The following is a 19,095-nucleotide window of genomic DNA, read 5'->3' as shown; positions in this document are numbered from 1 at the left end:
GAATGCCCTTCTTCTGCATTATGGCTGCAAGTTCTCCCTTTTTTAGAGGGCATTCTCCAGAGAGCTGTGCCATGGTCTTATGGTTTTCTGCTCTTGGGGGATCAACGTGACTTGATTGAGGGGGGGCTCACGCTTCCCCAGCGCAGGGTTCTCTACATGGCTGTCTTGGTGGTAAAAAAGCTCTTGTTGCACCATTGGGTGGGCGATTCTGTGGTTTCCTTTCCACAATGGAGGGATCGATTGGTGGAGGTGGGGCGGTATGAGCTTCAACGTGTCCCTAAGTCTGGGACTCTGACTTACCACTGCTACCGTGATCTTTGGCAGCGGGCGTTGAAGGTCTGTTCCAACCTGGAGGCAGCGGACACGGACTCCTCCTCTTGAGGGCTGTTGCTCTCTTTCCTTTTTTGTTTTTGTTTTGTGTTACTTTCTAGGTAGCGCCATCTCTGGGGGTGCGGGAGTGCGCATTTGAGTGTATGGCTGTTTTCCGGTGTGAGTGCGGAGTGCTTGTTATGGCTTGAGGTGTGGGCGTGCGGTTTTGGGAGTGTCTGCTTGGCGGGGTTTGTTAATTCAAAATGCCATTTGTGATGGGCAATCATCCAGGGGGTTTCTTTGTACTGTGGGCCTTTGTTGTCATTATTATCTGTTCTACTTTTGAATGCTCTGTTTCTGCTTGTTCTGCTCCTGGTTGTTTGTTCCTTTGCAATTGTTAATAAAGATAATTGAAAAAAAAAAGAAAGGAATGCGCTTCCAGAGAACGTAATAGGGCAGAGTACGGTACTGGGGTTCAAGAAAGGATTGGACAATTTCCTGCTGGAAAAAGGGATAGAGGGGTATAGATAGAGGATTACTGCACAGGTCCTGGACCTGTTGGGCCGCCGCGTGAGCGGACTGCTGGGCACGATGGACCTCAGGTCTGACCCAGCAGAGGCATTGCTTATGTTCTTATGATCGTCCAAGCCTCCTTAGAGCGTAGACAATTTACATCTCTGGATTGGGGTCCGGGATGTCGATTTCAGTTGATTTGGGAACATTTTTGGATGGACCTTACTCCTCATGCCCGGAGTAGACTTTTGAATGTCTGACTTGGAGTAGTAATTGTTTTGCTGGCTCACATTCTTTGCAGTGTAGGGTGGTATGGGCAGGGGGGGTTGTTTATTGTGCAAATTTCAAGAAACCTGTTTTATTTTATCATTTATGTTCGTGTGCACTTTGATATTGAATAAATATATTTCAACACTATACAACAAATGTTAAAATTGACCACTCTTCGGAGAAATCAAATTCATAGCTAAAATATAATTTGGGGGGCATATGAAACTTGGATTAGTCTCCAAAAGGATATTACCATAGCTAACTGAAGGTTATTATATTTTTATATTTCATGAATCTCCTGCACACATCCTCCCACCGGGGAGACGGGGAGGTAGGGGGGAAGGGAGAGTTTGCTTAGAGAATATGCATAAGAAACTTGATTTTTTAAAATGTATTATGAAATAAGACTTACAATGAATTAATGTATTATCTAATGACTGAATAGAAAAGATGGATTTTTTTAAAAAGTGCATTTACATTATTAATAAAGAGTTAAAAAATAAATAAATAAGTAGCAACAACACAGGTGAGGCATAGAACAAATTGCCTGACTTGGCCAAGTTTTGCCCTTCCCTGGGTTATATCAGGTTCAAGCAGTACTATTAGGATAAGACAATTATGAAATATCAATAGAATTAAAACCATAATTCAAGAAACTTAAGATAAAATCATACTCTAAATAAATTCTCAAATTATAAATGGTATACATATGTAAAACTTTAAATGAATGAAACTAGAATATATAAAAGGACACCAGAGGGTTAAAAATATTAAAATCTTATTACATATCCAAACTGATGTATTCAAATACAAACACCAAACTGATAAAAGCTGTGGAATAGAACAGTATCTAAATAAGAGAGCATATACAAAAAAAAATACTTAATATGGATTATAAAACCTATGGATTATAAAACCAGTAAACTCATTGTTTCTCTCCCAGTCTCTGTTTGTTTTGGGGTTTTTTTTTACTAGGGCAACCAGTTCTGCTAAGCAGCTATGCTTACATAAGAATTGCCATACTGGAACAGACTGAAGGAACATCAAGCCCAGTATCCTGTTTCCAACAGTGGCCAGCCCAGGTCCTAAGTACCTAGCTAGATCCCAAGTAGTAAAACAGATTTTATGCTGCTACCCTAAGAATAAGCAGTGAATTTCCCTAAGCCATCTCAATAATGTCCTTTGGACTTCTCTTTTAGGAAATTATCAAACCTTTTTTAAACCCTTCTAAGCTTATTGATTTCACCACATTCTCCAGCAATGAATTCCAGAGTTTAATTACATGTTATGTGAAGAAATATTTTCTCTGGTTTATTTTAAATCTACAACTTAGTAGCTTCATCACATGCCCCCTAGTCCTAGTTTTTTGGACAGAGCAAACAAGAGATTCTTTAGTGTCCCTCCAGACTAGCACAGATAGATAGGTTTACGCTCCTCTGCCAGCAGGTAGAGAATGAGAACACATTGAATTGTAACAGTACAAGTGGGCTGTGCTGTCCTTCATAGAATCAGTGTGTTCTCAGTCTCCAGAAGGTGGCGTAGTAAGCCTGTGCTGTCCTGTTTTTCTAGGCCTTTGCTTAGGAACTTTTGGAGAGGATAGGCAGGGGCTTTTTGTAGCCTTTTTTTGTCTGGACTGAGCATGGGGCCAACGGGGTTCCCATTAAACCTCGGGGGTGTCGCATTCAGGCAGCCGAGTCCCTCCCCTCCATTCCCTCACCTCCCCAATTTTTATTTAGAAGTGCCTCAAGAGTATGCCTTGTCAGGTGGCAAAGACTACAGCTTGGAGAGCCAGTGAGGTATGCTCCTTTAACCACTAAAGTTTAATTTAAAATAAAAAAGTGAGGCAGAGCCATTGATTTTCTCTAGGGCTGGTCTAAAGGGAAGTTTCATTCATTAATTGTTCTCCCTTCTAGTTAACCAGCAGTTTATTTGAGCCTGCCTCATGGTTCACAATAAGCTCTTCTCAGCCTAAGAAGTGCTCAGTGTACTCCCGCCGAGGTCTCAACACTGCTGAAGTGTGCTCTTTTTGTTCGCGGGTGTGTGCAAGGGAACCCTCATTGGGGTTGGCTTTGGGTGTTGGCAGGAGGGATTCCCCTGCAGCTGCAAAGGGAAAGTCAGCCATGGGCGGTAGGGAGACCTGGGATTTCCCAATTGCCCACTGCTCTGGGGTTTCCCCAGCTGTTGTGGCTGCTGCTGGCGGGGAGGCCCAAGGTTCCCTGACTGACAACTTGTACTGGGAATTCCCTTGCTGTCGTGTTGGGGTTTTCTGGGGATTCCCTTTTCATGGCTTGTTCTTTTCAGGCCTCTTCTGTGATTTTTAATGGATGTGAACCGCCTAGAACTTTTTGGGGTATGGCGGTATACAAGAATAAATTATTATTATTATTATTATTTTGACCTCGGGGGAGCCTTTTTCAGCGGACCTTTCCTCTTTGGTGGGAAACTCTGCCATTTTAGCTGAGTTTTCAGCTGACCTCCCACCTAGATTAGAAAGGCAGGAACAGGTCCAGCAGGCCTCTTCCTCTGGGGTTGAGCGTGCTGCCATCCCACTGGGGAAGGTGGTCCTGGATTTATTGCTGGCTATGTACAAGGCGTACTGCCTGCATGCAGCTGCTGGTCCCTTGAACCCCCTGGTGAGCTTGGCTTCATCCGGGGGATGGAGTCTTTTTCTTTTATGCCAGCCCTTCCTTTACCCTCCTCCTCTGCCTAAGCACCAGCCTCTTTTGTTGGAGGACATGACTTTCCTGAATGACTATGACCTGAGTTTCTCTGGGGACTGCAGGACCCTCAAGAGGGGTGGGGGACGATGATGCGGTTGGCTGGGTGTTGGAGCTGCCCATGGGTGAGGATACTTCAGTAGTGCGCATTTTTCACTAGGAAGAGCTGCAGGAGCTTGTTCTAGGCTGCATCTCCACAAGAAGACTGTATTTAGGTTATATCTTTAAAATGGAAAAGTTTATAGCCATTCAGAAGGGTTATTATAAAAAATTTATGGAAGTTTGGGAACCATTAACTAAATATTGTAAAGCTTGATTTATTTGTATAAACTGAGGGACACATGCACATCCGGGGTGGGGGGGGGAGATATGTATTGGTATTTGTTAAGAAATATAGAAGGGTTGATTACAAGTATTTTTATGAGGTGTTTGTAAATTGGAAAGTGGGTGGAAGAAAATAAGTCTTGTTTTTATTCTATTAAGTATATTGTGCTGTAATGATAATAATTTATGTAAATGCATCTTCTTTTGTGCACAATTGATGTTCTAAAAATGAATAAAGAATTAAAAAAAAAGACTGTATTTAGGTTAATTAGGTTATGATTGGCCTTGCTGATGTAGGTCTCTATTGACCTAACTTTGTTTTTTTTCAGTGAGCCTGGTAGCTAAGGATTCCGTGATGTAAGATACACTATTCTATTTGTCCTTGGAGAATGCGACTTTACTTACCTGTAGCGCATGATCTCAGAGGACAGTAAAACATGTATTCTGACATTGCCTTCCTCCTCCTCTTATAGTTACATTCCTTTGCAAAGTTATTGTACTGATGGTCACATGGGAAGACACTTATGCATGCATGATGGACCACTGCCAAAGGCTTTTTAAAGTAACAGAATTCTGAGTAGCATCTGCATCGGGGCTTTGTGGGATAATGTTACCCAGATGTAAGAACACATGTCCTGCTGTCCTCAGAGAATATCTGCCATAGGAGAGTAACTTTTGATTTATTTTTGCTAATCTGGGCATTGATAGAATTTTTGTGTCACTTTATAGGTATGCATGATCTTCAATGCAGGAGAGCTAACCTTGGTGGAATATGGAAACAATGAAATCCTAGGCTCTGTTCGTACTGAATTCATGAACCCACATCTTATCAGGTAAATTTCAGAGTTAGCCAGGATATGAAAGAAAGAGGGAAACCTTTAAGACTGGAGACAAATGCTCGTTGGGTATTTAGATCACTTGGTAACTTGTTTGTCTGGTACAAGAATTATGAACTTCATGTGTCACTTAGAAAGGACTTCAGACAGTGTGGGGGAGGATCCCAGAGGCAGTCAGAACCCAGGAGTCTAAATTAGAGAGCTGCACGGGAACAAGGTTGACGGGGATCCCCCTCCAAGTCCTTGGGAAACCTGCAGAGTACCCTCCAGGATTACAGGAATCATGTGGGATAGAGGTAGTTCCTGTGGGAGTGTACCTTCCAGAGTGCGCCTCCCTTCAATACTTCATCGCAGCTGCACTTGCTCTTTGTCTTACCAGCCATATCTTGTCAAAAGGCCATTGGCAATGGTTCTTGCATGCTTTTGGCGGCTGATACAGAAGTCTTCCCTCTGACATGAAGCAGTGTGTAGGAATCGCTGCCCATGGCCTTTTGAGGAGATATGGCTGAGAAGGGCAGGAGAGGAGAGAGAGGGATTAAGAAATGTGGTATGTGGGGGGAGAACTGTTGGGGCTTAGTTGTAGAGGCGAGGGACAGAAAGAGAGATGGTATATGTAAGGATTGTAGCGGCCCCCACAATGTTAGGTTGTAGGGGTTACGTGAGAGGCGCCCTTACAAATGCCAGGTCCGGATTCAGTACCCTCACAGAAGATTCACCAGGAGTAGAATCAAATAAGAAACACAGCCAGAGGTGATTGCATAAAGAATATATTATAGAAATAGACTTACAGAAAAGCAATATTCATAAGCATTACAATTAAGCATTCGGGTTTCCGAGACAGAGAGAAGGGATAGAGAGAAAGAGATAGATCCATGTGTGTTGCAGAGAGGAGGCTTTTATAGTTTGGAAACTTATTCTAAATATAGAATCTATTGAGCTTCAATAGAACTTAAACATAATAAACTTGTGCTAGACAGAAGAAGAATAGGCTGAAGTCAAATGTAATTTCCAGTATGCCTCTGACAATAGTTTCTGATTAATCTTAGTTATCTGTGCACCTGGACCCATTGTATATCCTAAGCTGTCCATCCTAAGCATCAGACATTAACACATCTTCTTAGTACCTCTTCGCCCCTCTTAGCTGCAAGTTGGTTTGTAATCATGATTTTATCAGGGCTATTTGAAACCGTCTTTAGGGCTATATGAAACCGTCTGCCTGGATGCTTTCTGTGAATAAGCACTCAGGGTCTATCTGCATCTACATTCCAGAGTCAGATTGATATAATTTCCCATAGGCCTTTGCTGACATTAGTTATGCCAACTGAAAATGCTGATTGCTAGCAATAGCTATGCTGACAGTATACATGGGCAAAGGAGTTTGGCATGGAGAGAGAGAGGAGAAGGAGAACTGTTAGGCATGGGGTTGCGAGGGAGGAAGAACGAGATGCTGTACAGTGGGGTAGAGGGAGAACTGTTGGACATGGTGGTGGAGAGGAAGGAGGTAGAGATGCATGGGGGAATGAGATGTGTGACCGGGCAACGGCACGATAATAATAATAATAACTTTATTTTTGTATACCACAGTACCATAACAGTTCAGAGCGGTTAACAGAGGAAGAGACTGTACATAGACAGCGAGGTTACATACAAGACATTCCGATTATCTTAACATGTCAGGAGTAGTTAGGTATATCTGGAGGAATATCAGAGATACAAGACAGGGGTATAAGGTGGGGAGGGGGGGTCAGAGAAATTTGTCAAAGAGATAGGTTTTGATTGATTTCCTGAAAGTTTGGTAGGAGGGTGAATGTGAAATGAGGGTGGTTAAGCATTTATTCCATTTGCCTGCTTGGAATGCCAGGGATCTGTCAAGGAATCTCTTGTAGATACAGCCTTTTAGGGAGGGGAAGGCAAACAGGTAGACATTGCGTGTGCGAGTGGGGCCTGAAAGTTCAGTGGCCTGATAGGTAGATTGGGGAAGAGCCTGTTAAGATTTTGAAGCAGAGGCAAGCAAATTTTAAGATGATCCTTGCCTCCATCGGCAGCCAGTGTAGTTTCTTGTAGTAAGGGCTTACATGATCTGATTTTTTGAGATCGTAGATGAGGCAAACGGCAGCATTCTGTACGATTCTCAAGCATTTGATGGTTTTCTTAAAGGATCCCAAGTATATAATGTTGCAGTAGTCTAAGATGTTTAAGATTAGTGATTGGACCAGCAGTCGAAAGGAGAGGAAGTCGAAGTAGCGTTTAATGGTGCGAAGTTTCCAGAGGGTACCAAAGCATTTTTTAACCTGAGCGCTAGTATGATCTTCGAAGGTAAGGCAACGGTCCAGTATGACTCCAAGGATTTTGATTGTAGAGTTAATTGGGTAGTCTAGGCCATTTAATTTCAAAGATGTATTTGTTAGCTTGTAGGTAGGACTTGCCAGGAAGATTTTGGTTTTTTTCTGGGTTCAGTTTTAATTTGAATAGTGTGATCCATTGTTCTATCTTGGTGAGGACAGAAGAGGTGAATTGTTCCGTCTCTTGTGTCAGCGAGGTTATGGGAATGATAGTAGTGATGTCATCTGCGTATATAAATGATTTCAGTTTTAGGTCAGATAACATGTGTCCCAACGAAGCCATGTAGATGTTAAATAGAGAGGGGGATAGGGGGGAACCCTGTGGAACTCCACAGGGATTGCACCAGGATTGGGAGAAGGACCCGTTACAGTGAACCTGGTAAGTACGTTTTTTTAAGAAGCATATGAACCAGTTTAATACCTGTCCAGTGATACCAATAGAGTCGAGGCATCTGAGCAAAATGTCATGATCAACTAGGTCGAAGGCACTGCTCAAGTCGAACTGGAGAATCAGGGTGTTTTTTTCCCAGTGAGAACAAATGGAAGAGGTAATTAGTCAGTGAAGCTAGGACAGTTTCTGTGCTATGATTTGTACGAAAGCCAGTCTGGGAGTCGTGAAGAATGCTGAACTTCTCTAGGTATTTCATGATGTCATGATTAATTAGACCTTCCATGAGTTTTTGGAAGAGTGGTATATTGGCAATGGGTCTGTAGTTGGAGGCCAAAGAGATTGGTTCTTTGGAGTTTTTAATAATAGGAGATACAAGGAACTTGGCCAGTGGACATGCATAGTGAGATCCAGTTGAAAAGTTCAGCTTTGAAAGTGTGTGTGGGGATGGGGGGGGGGCAGATTTCATGATAGAGGGTGGGCAGGTATCTAGAAGGCAATTGGAGAAATAGGTTCCAGTCTGGGCTTTCAAAATGAGACCAGGTCATGTCTGCTATTGAAGCTTTCTTTTCTTCGGCAGGTTGATTGAATAATGGTTCTAAGCTGGAGGCTACGAGAGATGACTCTGGTGTAAAAACCAACTCTGTTCAAGTGCATCTCGGTGCTATTAGCATGTTTAACTCTCCCTTGGATAAGAAGCCTCTGTCTGTTCATCCCTTAGTAGCCATGTTCATGAAAGGACTTTACCACACCAAGCCACCTGTCAAGCCTCCACCTGTTGCCTGGGATCTTAATGTGGTTCTCTTTCTCTACTTTTATGATGTTTCCTTTTGAGCCGCTCACAATTTGTTCTCTCAGACTTCTTACTTGGGAAATTATTTTCCTCATAGCCCTCACATCTGCATGCTGTGTGAGTAAACTTCAAGCATGTATGTCTAATCCTCCTTACACAAGATTCTATCATGATGGAATAGTGCTCTGAATGCATCCATAATTCCTACCCAAAGTCATCTCGGAATTCCACCTCAAACAGACTATCATTTTGTCTGTTTTCTTTCCAAAGCCACATTCTCATCCTGGAGAAGCAACACTTCGCACCTTGGACTGCAAATGTGCTCTGGCATTCTACCTGGACCGGACAAAACTTCATAGAGGATCCTCCCAGCTCTTTGTTGCTTTTGACCCTAACAGACTCGGACTTCCTCTTACCAACACAATCATCTCCACTTGGCTAGTAGACTGTATCTCCTTTAGGTATACTCAGACTGGGTTGACACTACAGGTTCATGTAACAGCCTGCAGTGACCAAGCTATGGCTGCCTCGGTAGCTCATTTCTATTCTGCATCGATTGAGGACATCTGCAAAGGGCTGCTTGGTCCTTTGATCCATACTTTTATATCTCACTACTATTTGGAGCAAAACTCCAGAAGAGACAGTCAGTTTGGATAAATAGTTCTGCAGAATCTTTTGACTTCCTGAGTGTCAACTTTCCTTCCAACCCTCTTGAGTTTTGCCAGGCTTATGTTTATATATCCATTATTCCCATCCAAAGTCATGATCCTGGTAGTTTGGGAGTCCTACATGTGAGAATATTATGCCTGCTTGTCCTTGGAGAAAGCAAAGATACTTACTTATAGCAGGTGTTCCCAAGAACAGCAGGCATATATTCTCACAATCCACCCAACTCCTCTAGTTGACTTCTTAGCTTCGTTACTAAACTGATGGTCCTGTGAGCTAATGTTGGGCGGAAAGGCACCATGTGGTATGGGCATGGCTTAAAGATTTAAAGTGACAGTGCACTTGGCAGTGTCTGTACTGGATTCCATGAATGATATCACCCACATGTGAGAATATATGCCTGCCGTCTTTGGAGAACACCTGCTACAGGTAAATATCTTTGCTATGTGGGAATATCATTAATCACACTGATTCCTGCAGGGCAATGCAGGATAAGTCATGCAAATAATAGTTTGTGAACACTCTGGAAAGACCTGCATGACTTTGATTCAGCTGACCTGAGCACAAACTCCCTCTTCTTTTTCACAAGCAGCAAGAACTCACAAAATAGAGAAAAAATAATTTATTTACAAAAGCAAAATATATACTCTACAATGTGTAATAGAAGAATGAAAATTAGAATGAAAACATTCCTATTCAAATACAGAAAATGATAAACAAATGGAATATCAGTTGGATCAACACACACAGAGTTCCTGCTATGAAAGTCAATTCCTACAATGTCAAGTGTTCCTAGTCTTTTAGTAAGATGAGCATACGTCCTTGTAAGTGGCTGGTTTGAAAGGCAAGTGGTTGGTCCTTGTGAAATAGGTTCTCGGTATTCAGGATAGCAGTCTTGAGTGATTTTCTAAGATCTCTTCAGCTTCCAGTTTGTCCTGCCTCTCACAACTGAATCTTTTATACCCTGTCTTGGCATCAGTGACTTTTAAATCACAATATCATTTTGATTTGTGATTGTCTGAATATGATTTCTGGAGATATGCTAACCATAAAAATGTATTTCATACCACTTGGAAATTCCTACATTCCTCTCTTGACTTGTCTTAGATGCTTCCTTGGGTCACTGCTATAATTTATTTTCAGAAGCAAGATGGTGGGGATATTTTTTTTTTTTAGTCCTTTGAAAATGTGTTCAGGTGCATTCTTCTTTTAAGATTCAAAGTTCACTAACGGGTCCTTTTACTAAGGCACGCTAGCCGTTTTATCATGTGCTAAACGCTAACGCATCCATAGACTATAATGGATACGTTAGTATTTAACATGCTAAAATGGCTAGCGTGCCTTAGTAAAAGGACCCCTAAATTCTTTTGGAACTGAGTCCAGTGCAGGAAGTTATCACAAAGCCAGCATTATCAATGTATTTATGCTAAAAGTCCATGAAGCACCGCACACATTATGACCAGGGATTTGGAGGATATAGGAACTATATTAGAGCCTGTTAAGGAAACAATTAAGTTTTTAATACAAGAAAGTGCCTTAAGCATAATGGCATTAAAAACTAGATGGCAAATTTGCAGAACTGGACACATGAGAACAGACAACCCAAATGGAAATGTGAGTTGCATTGGGGGAGCATGAGCTTTGGAACTCAAAACGGGATTGCAAAACAATTTCTGATTTATAGCAAGCAGTGGAGGAAACTAACAACCGTAGTCACAAGAATAATATTGCCAGAAAGATTTGAACGTATAAGTCTCATTAATTTTATCAAAGAGATGCTTCATAAACAGATAACCAGTTTAAATATCTGTTTGAGATAGAAATGTCTCACTGCATCCCCAGTCACATGATGCAAGCTACATGATGGCCAATGCCTTTTATATTAAAGATGCTCCATTATTCATAAGCATTTTAAATCCTTGTGAAGGTCAGAACTAAATGGGAAAGGTGCTAAACAAATTGTTTTGTCAGACCTTGCAAAAACAACGGTGCAACGCAGGAAATAATTGCATGCCTGTAGATCACAATTGAAGCATCTGGAAGCACAATATGAATTCTTTTATCCTGCTACAATGAATGTTACATTTGATGACAACATAATAACATAACATAATATAGTAGACCAAGGCTGCCCAAGTCCGGTCCTCAAGATCTACTGGCAGGCCAGGTTTTCAGGATATTCACAATGAACATGCTTGGGAGAGATTTGCATACCAAGAAGGCAGTGCAGGCAAATCTCTCTCATGCATATTCATTGTGGATATCCTGAAAACCTGGCCTGCCAGTAGATCTCGAGAACCGGACTTGGGCAGCCCTGTAGTAGACTCTCAATTTCTGGTTGTTTGAAAGTTACTGTCAAAATAGTTTTGTCTCCTGTCCCACCTCACTTTATCATTCCCCCAACCCCACCCCACTTGTAGGTCCAGCATCTGTTCATCCTTTCTGGGTTATTTTTTCTCCCCCTCCTCCCCCACTCCCTCCCTCCCTTACCTGAAGCAGCAGAGCCGGTCCTGACAACCCCTCTCCCGAAGCAGCAGAGCCAGTCCTGACAACCCCTCTCCCTCCCTTTCCCGAAGCAGCAGAGCCAGTCCTGACAACCCCGCTCCCTCCCTTACCTGAAGCAGCAGAGCCTGTCCTGACAACCCCCCTCCCTCCCTTACCCAAGGCAGCAGAGCCGGTCCTGACAACCCCCTCACTCCCTTACCCAAAGCAGCAGAGCCTGTCCTGACAATCCCCCTCCCTCCCTTACCAGAAGCATCAGAGTTGGTCCTGTGTTCCCGCTAAGCTGCGCTGGGGTGCGCAGGCGCACAAAATATTACCTCGCAGCGCACAAGTTTCTCGTCACAGCGCACACAGTGTAGAGCACAGTTCTTCAACCGCCGGTCCGCAAACAAAATCTTGCCGGTCCGCGAAGGATTCGGTCCCCGCCGCAACGAAAGGCCGGCGTCAGCTGACTTGCAACTTCCTGTTGCAGTCGCTGTGCCGGGACTCCTGCCTTCGCCGGGACTCCTGCCTTCCACCGCGTTTGCCTCCTGCCTTGTCTCCGCACCTCCAGACCAGCAGCGGCAGCTGTGTATGCTTTTAACTTCGGCACAGAGCTGCCCCTAATCAATAGTTTAGCGCGGTTTCATAAGGCAGCCTCGGGGCCTTTGCTAGGCCGGCCCACATCGCATCATCGAAGCGGGCCGGCTATCAAAGGCCCCGAGGCTGCCTCATGAAACCGCGCTAAACTATTGATTAGGGGCAGCTCTGTGCCGAAGTTAAAAGCATACAGAGCTGCCGCTGCTGGTCTGAACTCTTGGGCCGCTGAAGGAGGGCAAAAAGCAGCTGTCCTGGAGGTTTCCCTTCCTCTCGCCTTTACAGGTTCCTTTTTTCCACCTTTTTTTTTTTTCCTTCAAACGGCAACGGGCCCCAGCATCGACATCAATCAAGTAAGTTCCACTGTCAATCAAGCGGTTCTGCTCGGCCAAAGCTTCCCCTGTGACATGAGCCACCCTCAGGGGAAAGAAAGTGACCCACAAAGGTGAGGGGAAGGGGGGCAGATGATGGAAGTTGGGGGGGGAGAGAGAGAGAGAGAGAAGGGGCAGATGATGGAATGGAGGAGATGAGAGAGAGAGAGAAGGGGACAGATGATGGAAGTGAGAAGAAGGGAGAGAGAGCAGAAGGCAGATGGATGTCAGTTGATTTTTGGCAAAAGAACATTATAATGCAAAAAAATAACATTTTCGCTATATTTTCTAATGCTTGGAGTACATGTTATAACAATCTCTGAAAAATTAAAACAGTTTGCCTCAAATTAGATTTCCCCTCCCTCCCAGTCCCCCCTGATAATCTTGGTAGTGTTAGTGACAGCTGTTTTAAAATAAATTTGAGTTTTTCTGGTAAAAAAAAAAAATAAAGAATTTTGTACTTTCAAGAATTAATGCGTTGTTTTGTGTTCTTAAAAATATTATTTAACGTTATTTAATTTAGCGTGTAGGCCTAAAATTCCTTTGAATACCTCGTCCTCATGTATCAGCAACTTTGACAACATATTTATTTGGCTCATAACTTGCTGGCGCCCGATATTTTTAGCTCACAGTGAAAAAATTTTGCTCACAACACCCGCCCGCTTAGAGGGAACACTGACAACCCCACCTACCTCACTTACCTGAAGCAGTAGCGGCAGACAATGAGCAGAGAAAGGACCGTAAACGGGCTGCTTCCAACCAGCCCCAGCAGGGTGTTTCCTCTGCTGAGTTAGCAGACCACAAGAAGTCTTGAAAATGAACACTAATGAAAGCAGAAATTTTGTTAGGGAATTCAGTATGTGATATTTGTCAGCCTTCTTGTATATTCTTTATCTTTTGTTCTAGTAATAGTTTGATTCATATACTCCTAGTTTTCGAAGTCCAAAATTCATTGAAAACTGATTTAGGAAACCAAAACTTGATCTCAGCCTCATCATGACATTAAGTTAGTTTGCCAATTTACCAACATAAATGGTCTGATTTATGAAAAGAGAGCTGTTATTTTGTGTCTTGAAGAAATCTTTGTTTAAAATCAGAGATTGAATATGTTGGGTAATATACAGTAGTTGTGGCCATCTCACGATTAGTCCTTATAAAGCTAATGAAGTCTTTATAGTTAGTAATCCTACCTATATTTCAACACTGGAATTAAATAAAATAGAATCTTGAATATATTGGAACCAGGAAAATTTAATACTTGGGACATCTATAGAAAGCAAATTGCCATGAATGGTGTATGGGGGCAAAGACATACTTTAGCCATTATGCAATTTCTTCAGAATCAATATGTCTGCTAGTACTTAGTACAATTAAGCAGAATTTTGAACATAATAGGCAGGGACAATCTTAAGAAGATAAGCACATGTGCATAAGAGGTAGATAAATTGAAAAGAATGTTCCAAAATTTAGAATGATGCCCAAGCTGTGAACAACATAGAGTGTAAGATTAGATGAAGGGCGAATTCAGATGCTGTTCTAATTTGCAATGTTTTCCATACCAGAAATAGAGAAATCAGAAGTTTATATGTTTAAATTGGGTGTACAATGCTATGATACTTCCAGGCCAAAAGTGGCAGTGATTTTTTTTTTGTAATTAGTAGATATTTTTTCTCTCTTAACAGTGTTCGTTTGAATGAAAGAAGACAGAAGGGAGTAGAAGATAGCAAAAAACTTTCATACTTGATTGATATCAAGACCATAGCCACAGGTGAGCATGAATACACTAGGGACTGAAGACTAGCAAATTCACAAACACCAGGCTGTAGAAGGATTGACCAGTGTTCAAACCTCACTGGACAATTTCTAACCTTCATTGCAACTCACTTCCTCATGCAGCACAGTCAAATGCTGTGATTTGTATTTTCCAGTCTACCTAATTTATTTCAGTCACATCACTAAAACTAATACACTGAAGATTTCATCACACCAGGTCAATATATTTGCATTACAATTAAACCACCATATGCTTATAATTTTACTACACAAAACAAACGACCAGAAAGTCCACAGGTCCAATAAAACAAAACAAGCAACAGCGGAGTTGATGGAAGACCAGAGGTGAAAAATGGTATTCAAAATTGAAGAAACTTTATTGTGTCTGTATCACAATAATTCAACACAAATCATGTTTTAGCCATCAGGCCTGCATCAGGAATCTAAACATGTAAAAAAACTAAAATTAATTAACAATAAAAGAAATAAATGAGTCAAATGCAAACCAGGGATTTTAATACATACAAAAATACTCATAAATAAGAAATCAGATAACCCACCTAGTCCACCCTCACCCCAGAAATCAATTCCCTCTTCTATTCTATGGCTCTAGTATACCACCTACTCTTGATACTGATCTTACCCAATTTCCACCTCCACCCCAAACCACTGTACTTCTCTATATTGTCCACTTTTTTAATTCACCATCTCACCATCCCTTCGATCATCCACCTTATTCACAGCTCTAAGGCTTCAACAGTTTCTTCCCCTCATTCAGCCCTCCCCATCCTCTCTAACTTAATCTCTCTTGCATCATCATCATTGCGCCTTTCCTACTCTTCTCCATACTTTTTTGCTCCTCCTTTTGCTTACTGCTGAGAATAGTCCCGGTCCTCCAAATCAAGTATCATACTGCAATTTCTCCACTCATTTCTTTTTTTGTTTGTTTAAATCTTTATTAATTTTCCAAAGTTAACAAAAATGCAGTACAGTATCTACACAAACAACATTATTCATATATGCATTTATAATCAATCAAAATCCCCACAGCAAGATTTTAAAAAAAACCTCCCCCCAACCAATACCTCCCTCCCCCTGCGTGTGTGTGTGCAATATACCAACAGGATCAAAGGAAAAAACAATTACAATGCATCCATAAAAGATATCAAAGGGCCCCAGATTAACTTAAATATCTTAGTATGACCCATTATATCTGCGTTCATTTTTTCAAATCTATAAGTTAAGCATAAATTTGCCCACCAAAAATTAAAGTTAAGGCGATCCCAGTTCTTCCAGTTGTACGTAATCATTTGTATGGCTACCCCGGTCATGATAAGGAAAAGCCGCCCTCTATATAGAACTTCCATGGTAATGCGGTATACAAAAATAAAGTTATTATTATTATTATTATTATATGTCCATGTTTCACATGGTCTAAGTCACAACGTCCAAGTTCCATCTAGGCTCTGTTGTTAAACCTTTGGTTATACATGCTGTACGACTAAGTCTAAGCTGGCCCACATCCCGCCCAACTCCTGCCCTCGACACGCCTCCTGAAACGCCCCGTTTAGCTTTGGACGTTGAGCAGCACTATGAAGGCCTAGATCATTTTTAAATGCGGCCAAAACCCGGTTTTATTCTTAGCGCTTGGACGTTTTTGAGAAATGTTCGTCCAAGTGCCGACTTAGGCCGGTTTTTGGACGTTTTTCTCTTTCGATTATGAGCCGCATAATTAATAATAATAATAATTTTATTTTTATATACTGCCAAAGCCATAGTAGTTTGAGGCAGTTTACAATAACACCCCATAAATAATAAATGAATTAATATTAAGCATAAAAATTAATTACTTAAAAAATTCATTAAAAACTTTTATAACCTCAGTTCATGAAAATATAATCTTAACCCCCTCTATCCGTGGCCTTTGACACTGTTATCAACGCCTTCTCATCAATACATTGTTCTCGCTTAGGTTTCTGGACTCTGTTATTTCTTGGTTTTCATTCTACCATTCCCATTGTATGCTCTGGTGGATCCTCCTCCACCACCATTCCACTATCGGTTAGTATACCTCAGGGCTCCGTCCTGGGTTCTCTTCTTTTTTCTCCATCTACACTTCTTCCCGTGGTGCTCTAATCTCGTCCTGCTACTTCCAGTACCACCTTTATGCTGATGACTCACAAATCTAATTTTCTACTCTTGAAATTTCTACAGAAATACAGGCCCAAGTATCTGCCTGCCTGTCTGATATTACCAACTGGATGTCTTGCCATCATCTAAAATTAAACATTGCCAAAACTGAACTCCTCCTAAACTTGCGTCTCCCCTTCCCTCGATCTGTATTTCAGTGGATTACACTCATCCACCCTGTCTCGTCAGCTCATAACCTCAGAGTCATATCTTTGACTCATTATTTCCATTAATTTTTCATATATATATATATATATATATATATATATATACATATATATACACACACACACACACACAATATCGTATTAACAACACATAATGGTTATCCACAAAATTAAAATACACAAAGCACACTGTATGCTTTTCAACATTCATTCCTACCAGAAAACAGATAACTCCATGCAAATGCAGGACCAAAAACTAAGAGTACTAATATTTACTAACAAACCCTAAGATGCAAGACTCTGCAAGCAGTACAACCCCAGAGGAAAAGAAACGAATGCATTTCTTCCTGAACAGACAGCAGATGTAAATCAATCACTAAATAAAAAAATAAAAGCATTTCCCCTACCGCTGTTGTCTCTCTCCCTCCATGCTGTGCCTTGCCTTCTGGCTTGCCCCCCAGCCCCACCCTCCAGTGTTATCTTCGGGCCGGTTCATGGTACGATCAACGCGACGTCTTCGGGCTGATCACTACTAGGGGTTAGTAACCTTGAAAGAGACCTGGGAGTTATGGTAGACACAACATTGAAGGCGTCGGCACAGTGCGCCACAGCCTCAAGGAAAGCAAACAAAATGTTGGGTATCATTAAAAAGGGTATCACGACCAGGACGAAGGAGGTCATCCTGCCACTGTATCGTGCAATGGTGCGCCCGCATCTGGAGTACTGTGTCCAGTGCTGGTCGCCGCACCTCAAGAAGGACATGGCAGTGCTTGAGGGAGTCCAGAGAAGAGCAACTAAGCTGATAAAGGGTATGGAAAATCTCTCATATACTGACAGATTGAAACAGCTAGGGCTGTTCTCCCTGGAGAAGCGGAGACTTAGAGGAGACATGATAGAAACCGTCAAGATCCTGAAGGGCATAGAAAAAGTAGACAGAGACAGATTTTTCAAATTATGGGGAACCACAAGTACAAGGGGGCACTCGGAGAAATTGAAATGGGATAGGTTTAGAACAAACACTAGGAAGTTCTTTTTCACCCAGAGGTTGGTGGATACATGGAACGCGCTTCCGGAAGCTGTGGTAAGCAGGAGCACGCTACAGGGCTTCAAAGAAGGTTTGGACAGGTTCCTAGAGGACAAGGGGATTGAGGGGTATAGATAGGAGTAGAGGTAGGTTATAGAAATAGTCAGGGACCACTGCTCAGGTAATGGCCCTGATGGGCCGCTGCGGGAGCGGACCGCTGGGTGAGATGGACCTTTGGTCTGCCTCAGCGGAGGCAACTTCTTATGTTCTTATGACTCCCTGAGTGCTGCATTGCACAAAGCTGTGGGCAGCAGCTCTTCACACGCATCCCGTGCCTCATCTGGAAGCCTTCCCTCTGACGTTGCAATGTCAGAGAGAAGGCTTTCGATTCAGGTGCAGGACGTGCGTAGGAGCCTTTTCCCATGGCTTTGTGCACTGCAGCACTCGGAGAACTGGCCCGAATACACCGTATTGATCGTACCGTGGACTGGCGGCTGAAGAACATTGTCTTCTGCTCGATGAACGTGCCGGCCCTGTGGACCGGCAGAAAATTTCTGCAGGTCCACCCACTGGCGGTTGAAGAACACTGGACTAGAATCTTAGGGTTTATTGTTGTAGAAACTTTAGGACCATACTCGTATAGCAATCACATTAGTCTGTCCTTTGATACTTGTCAGTTATTCTGCTTTGACATTTGTAGTTGGTGAGCAGAATAGCTTTCCATGCTCCTCATTGATTATTTTTGTATTTCAGTGGATCTCATCACTAGTTCCAACATTGGTACTGTCAGCCATGACAACAAGATTGACTGGCTGGAACTGAATGAGACTGGGCATAAGCTTCTTTTCAGGGATAAGAAACTGCGGGTGAGATTTTACAAGCAGGCACAATTTATAATGTAGTGCTACATCTAAGTATGCTGATAGAATAGGAAATAGATAAGAATAGGACTGTACACAATTGGAGACAGAAATTTCTGGGGGAGGTGTTGTGAGGATGGGAGGATGGGGGAAATCATGGGTGTTCTCTAAAGGCATGCAGAAAAAGTATTTTATAAAATTGCCCCATGGTATACATATATGCCAACAAGTTAGTATGTATTTGCATACTTGCTGCATATGGGAAGCAGAGGCAGAGCTGCAGTGTAATTGCATATTTTATATAATATGTAATAACTGCTTTGGAGCTGGTGTAAATATGTGGATTAACATTTGTGGATTAATGGAACTGGATCTTGATGCCTATTTTATGAAGACATATAAGCAACTATATTGCCTTTATAAAATAGTCAAAATGCATGTTTTTTGTTTCTCCCATGAAATATCCAGTTCTTT

At 42.1% G+C, this 19,095-nt stretch overlaps 1 protein-coding gene across 2 annotated transcripts in view; it reads left to right on the top strand.

The window, feature by feature from the left end:
• IFT172 (intraflagellar transport 172) overlaps positions 1-19,095 on the top strand; it is a 413,076-nt gene that overhangs the window by 116,270 nt on the left and 277,711 nt on the right. For both annotated transcript variants that reach the window (XM_033936511.1, XM_033936510.1), the window contains 3 exons: positions 4,863-4,966; positions 14,290-14,375; positions 18,515-18,627. In XM_033936511.1, the coding sequence (XP_033792402.1) occupies positions 4,863-4,966; positions 14,290-14,375; positions 18,515-18,627 (303 nt within the window). The remainder of the gene's footprint in view (positions 1-4,862; positions 4,967-14,289; positions 14,376-18,514; positions 18,628-19,095) is intronic.

The sequence above is a fragment of the Geotrypetes seraphini genome, chromosome 3 (genome assembly GCF_902459505.1).
Source record: "Geotrypetes seraphini chromosome 3, aGeoSer1.1, whole genome shotgun sequence".
In the NCBI taxonomy this organism is placed as follows: domain Eukaryota; kingdom Metazoa; phylum Chordata; class Amphibia; order Gymnophiona; family Dermophiidae; genus Geotrypetes; species Geotrypetes seraphini.
This window is presented reverse-complemented; position numbering and strand designations above follow the sequence as displayed.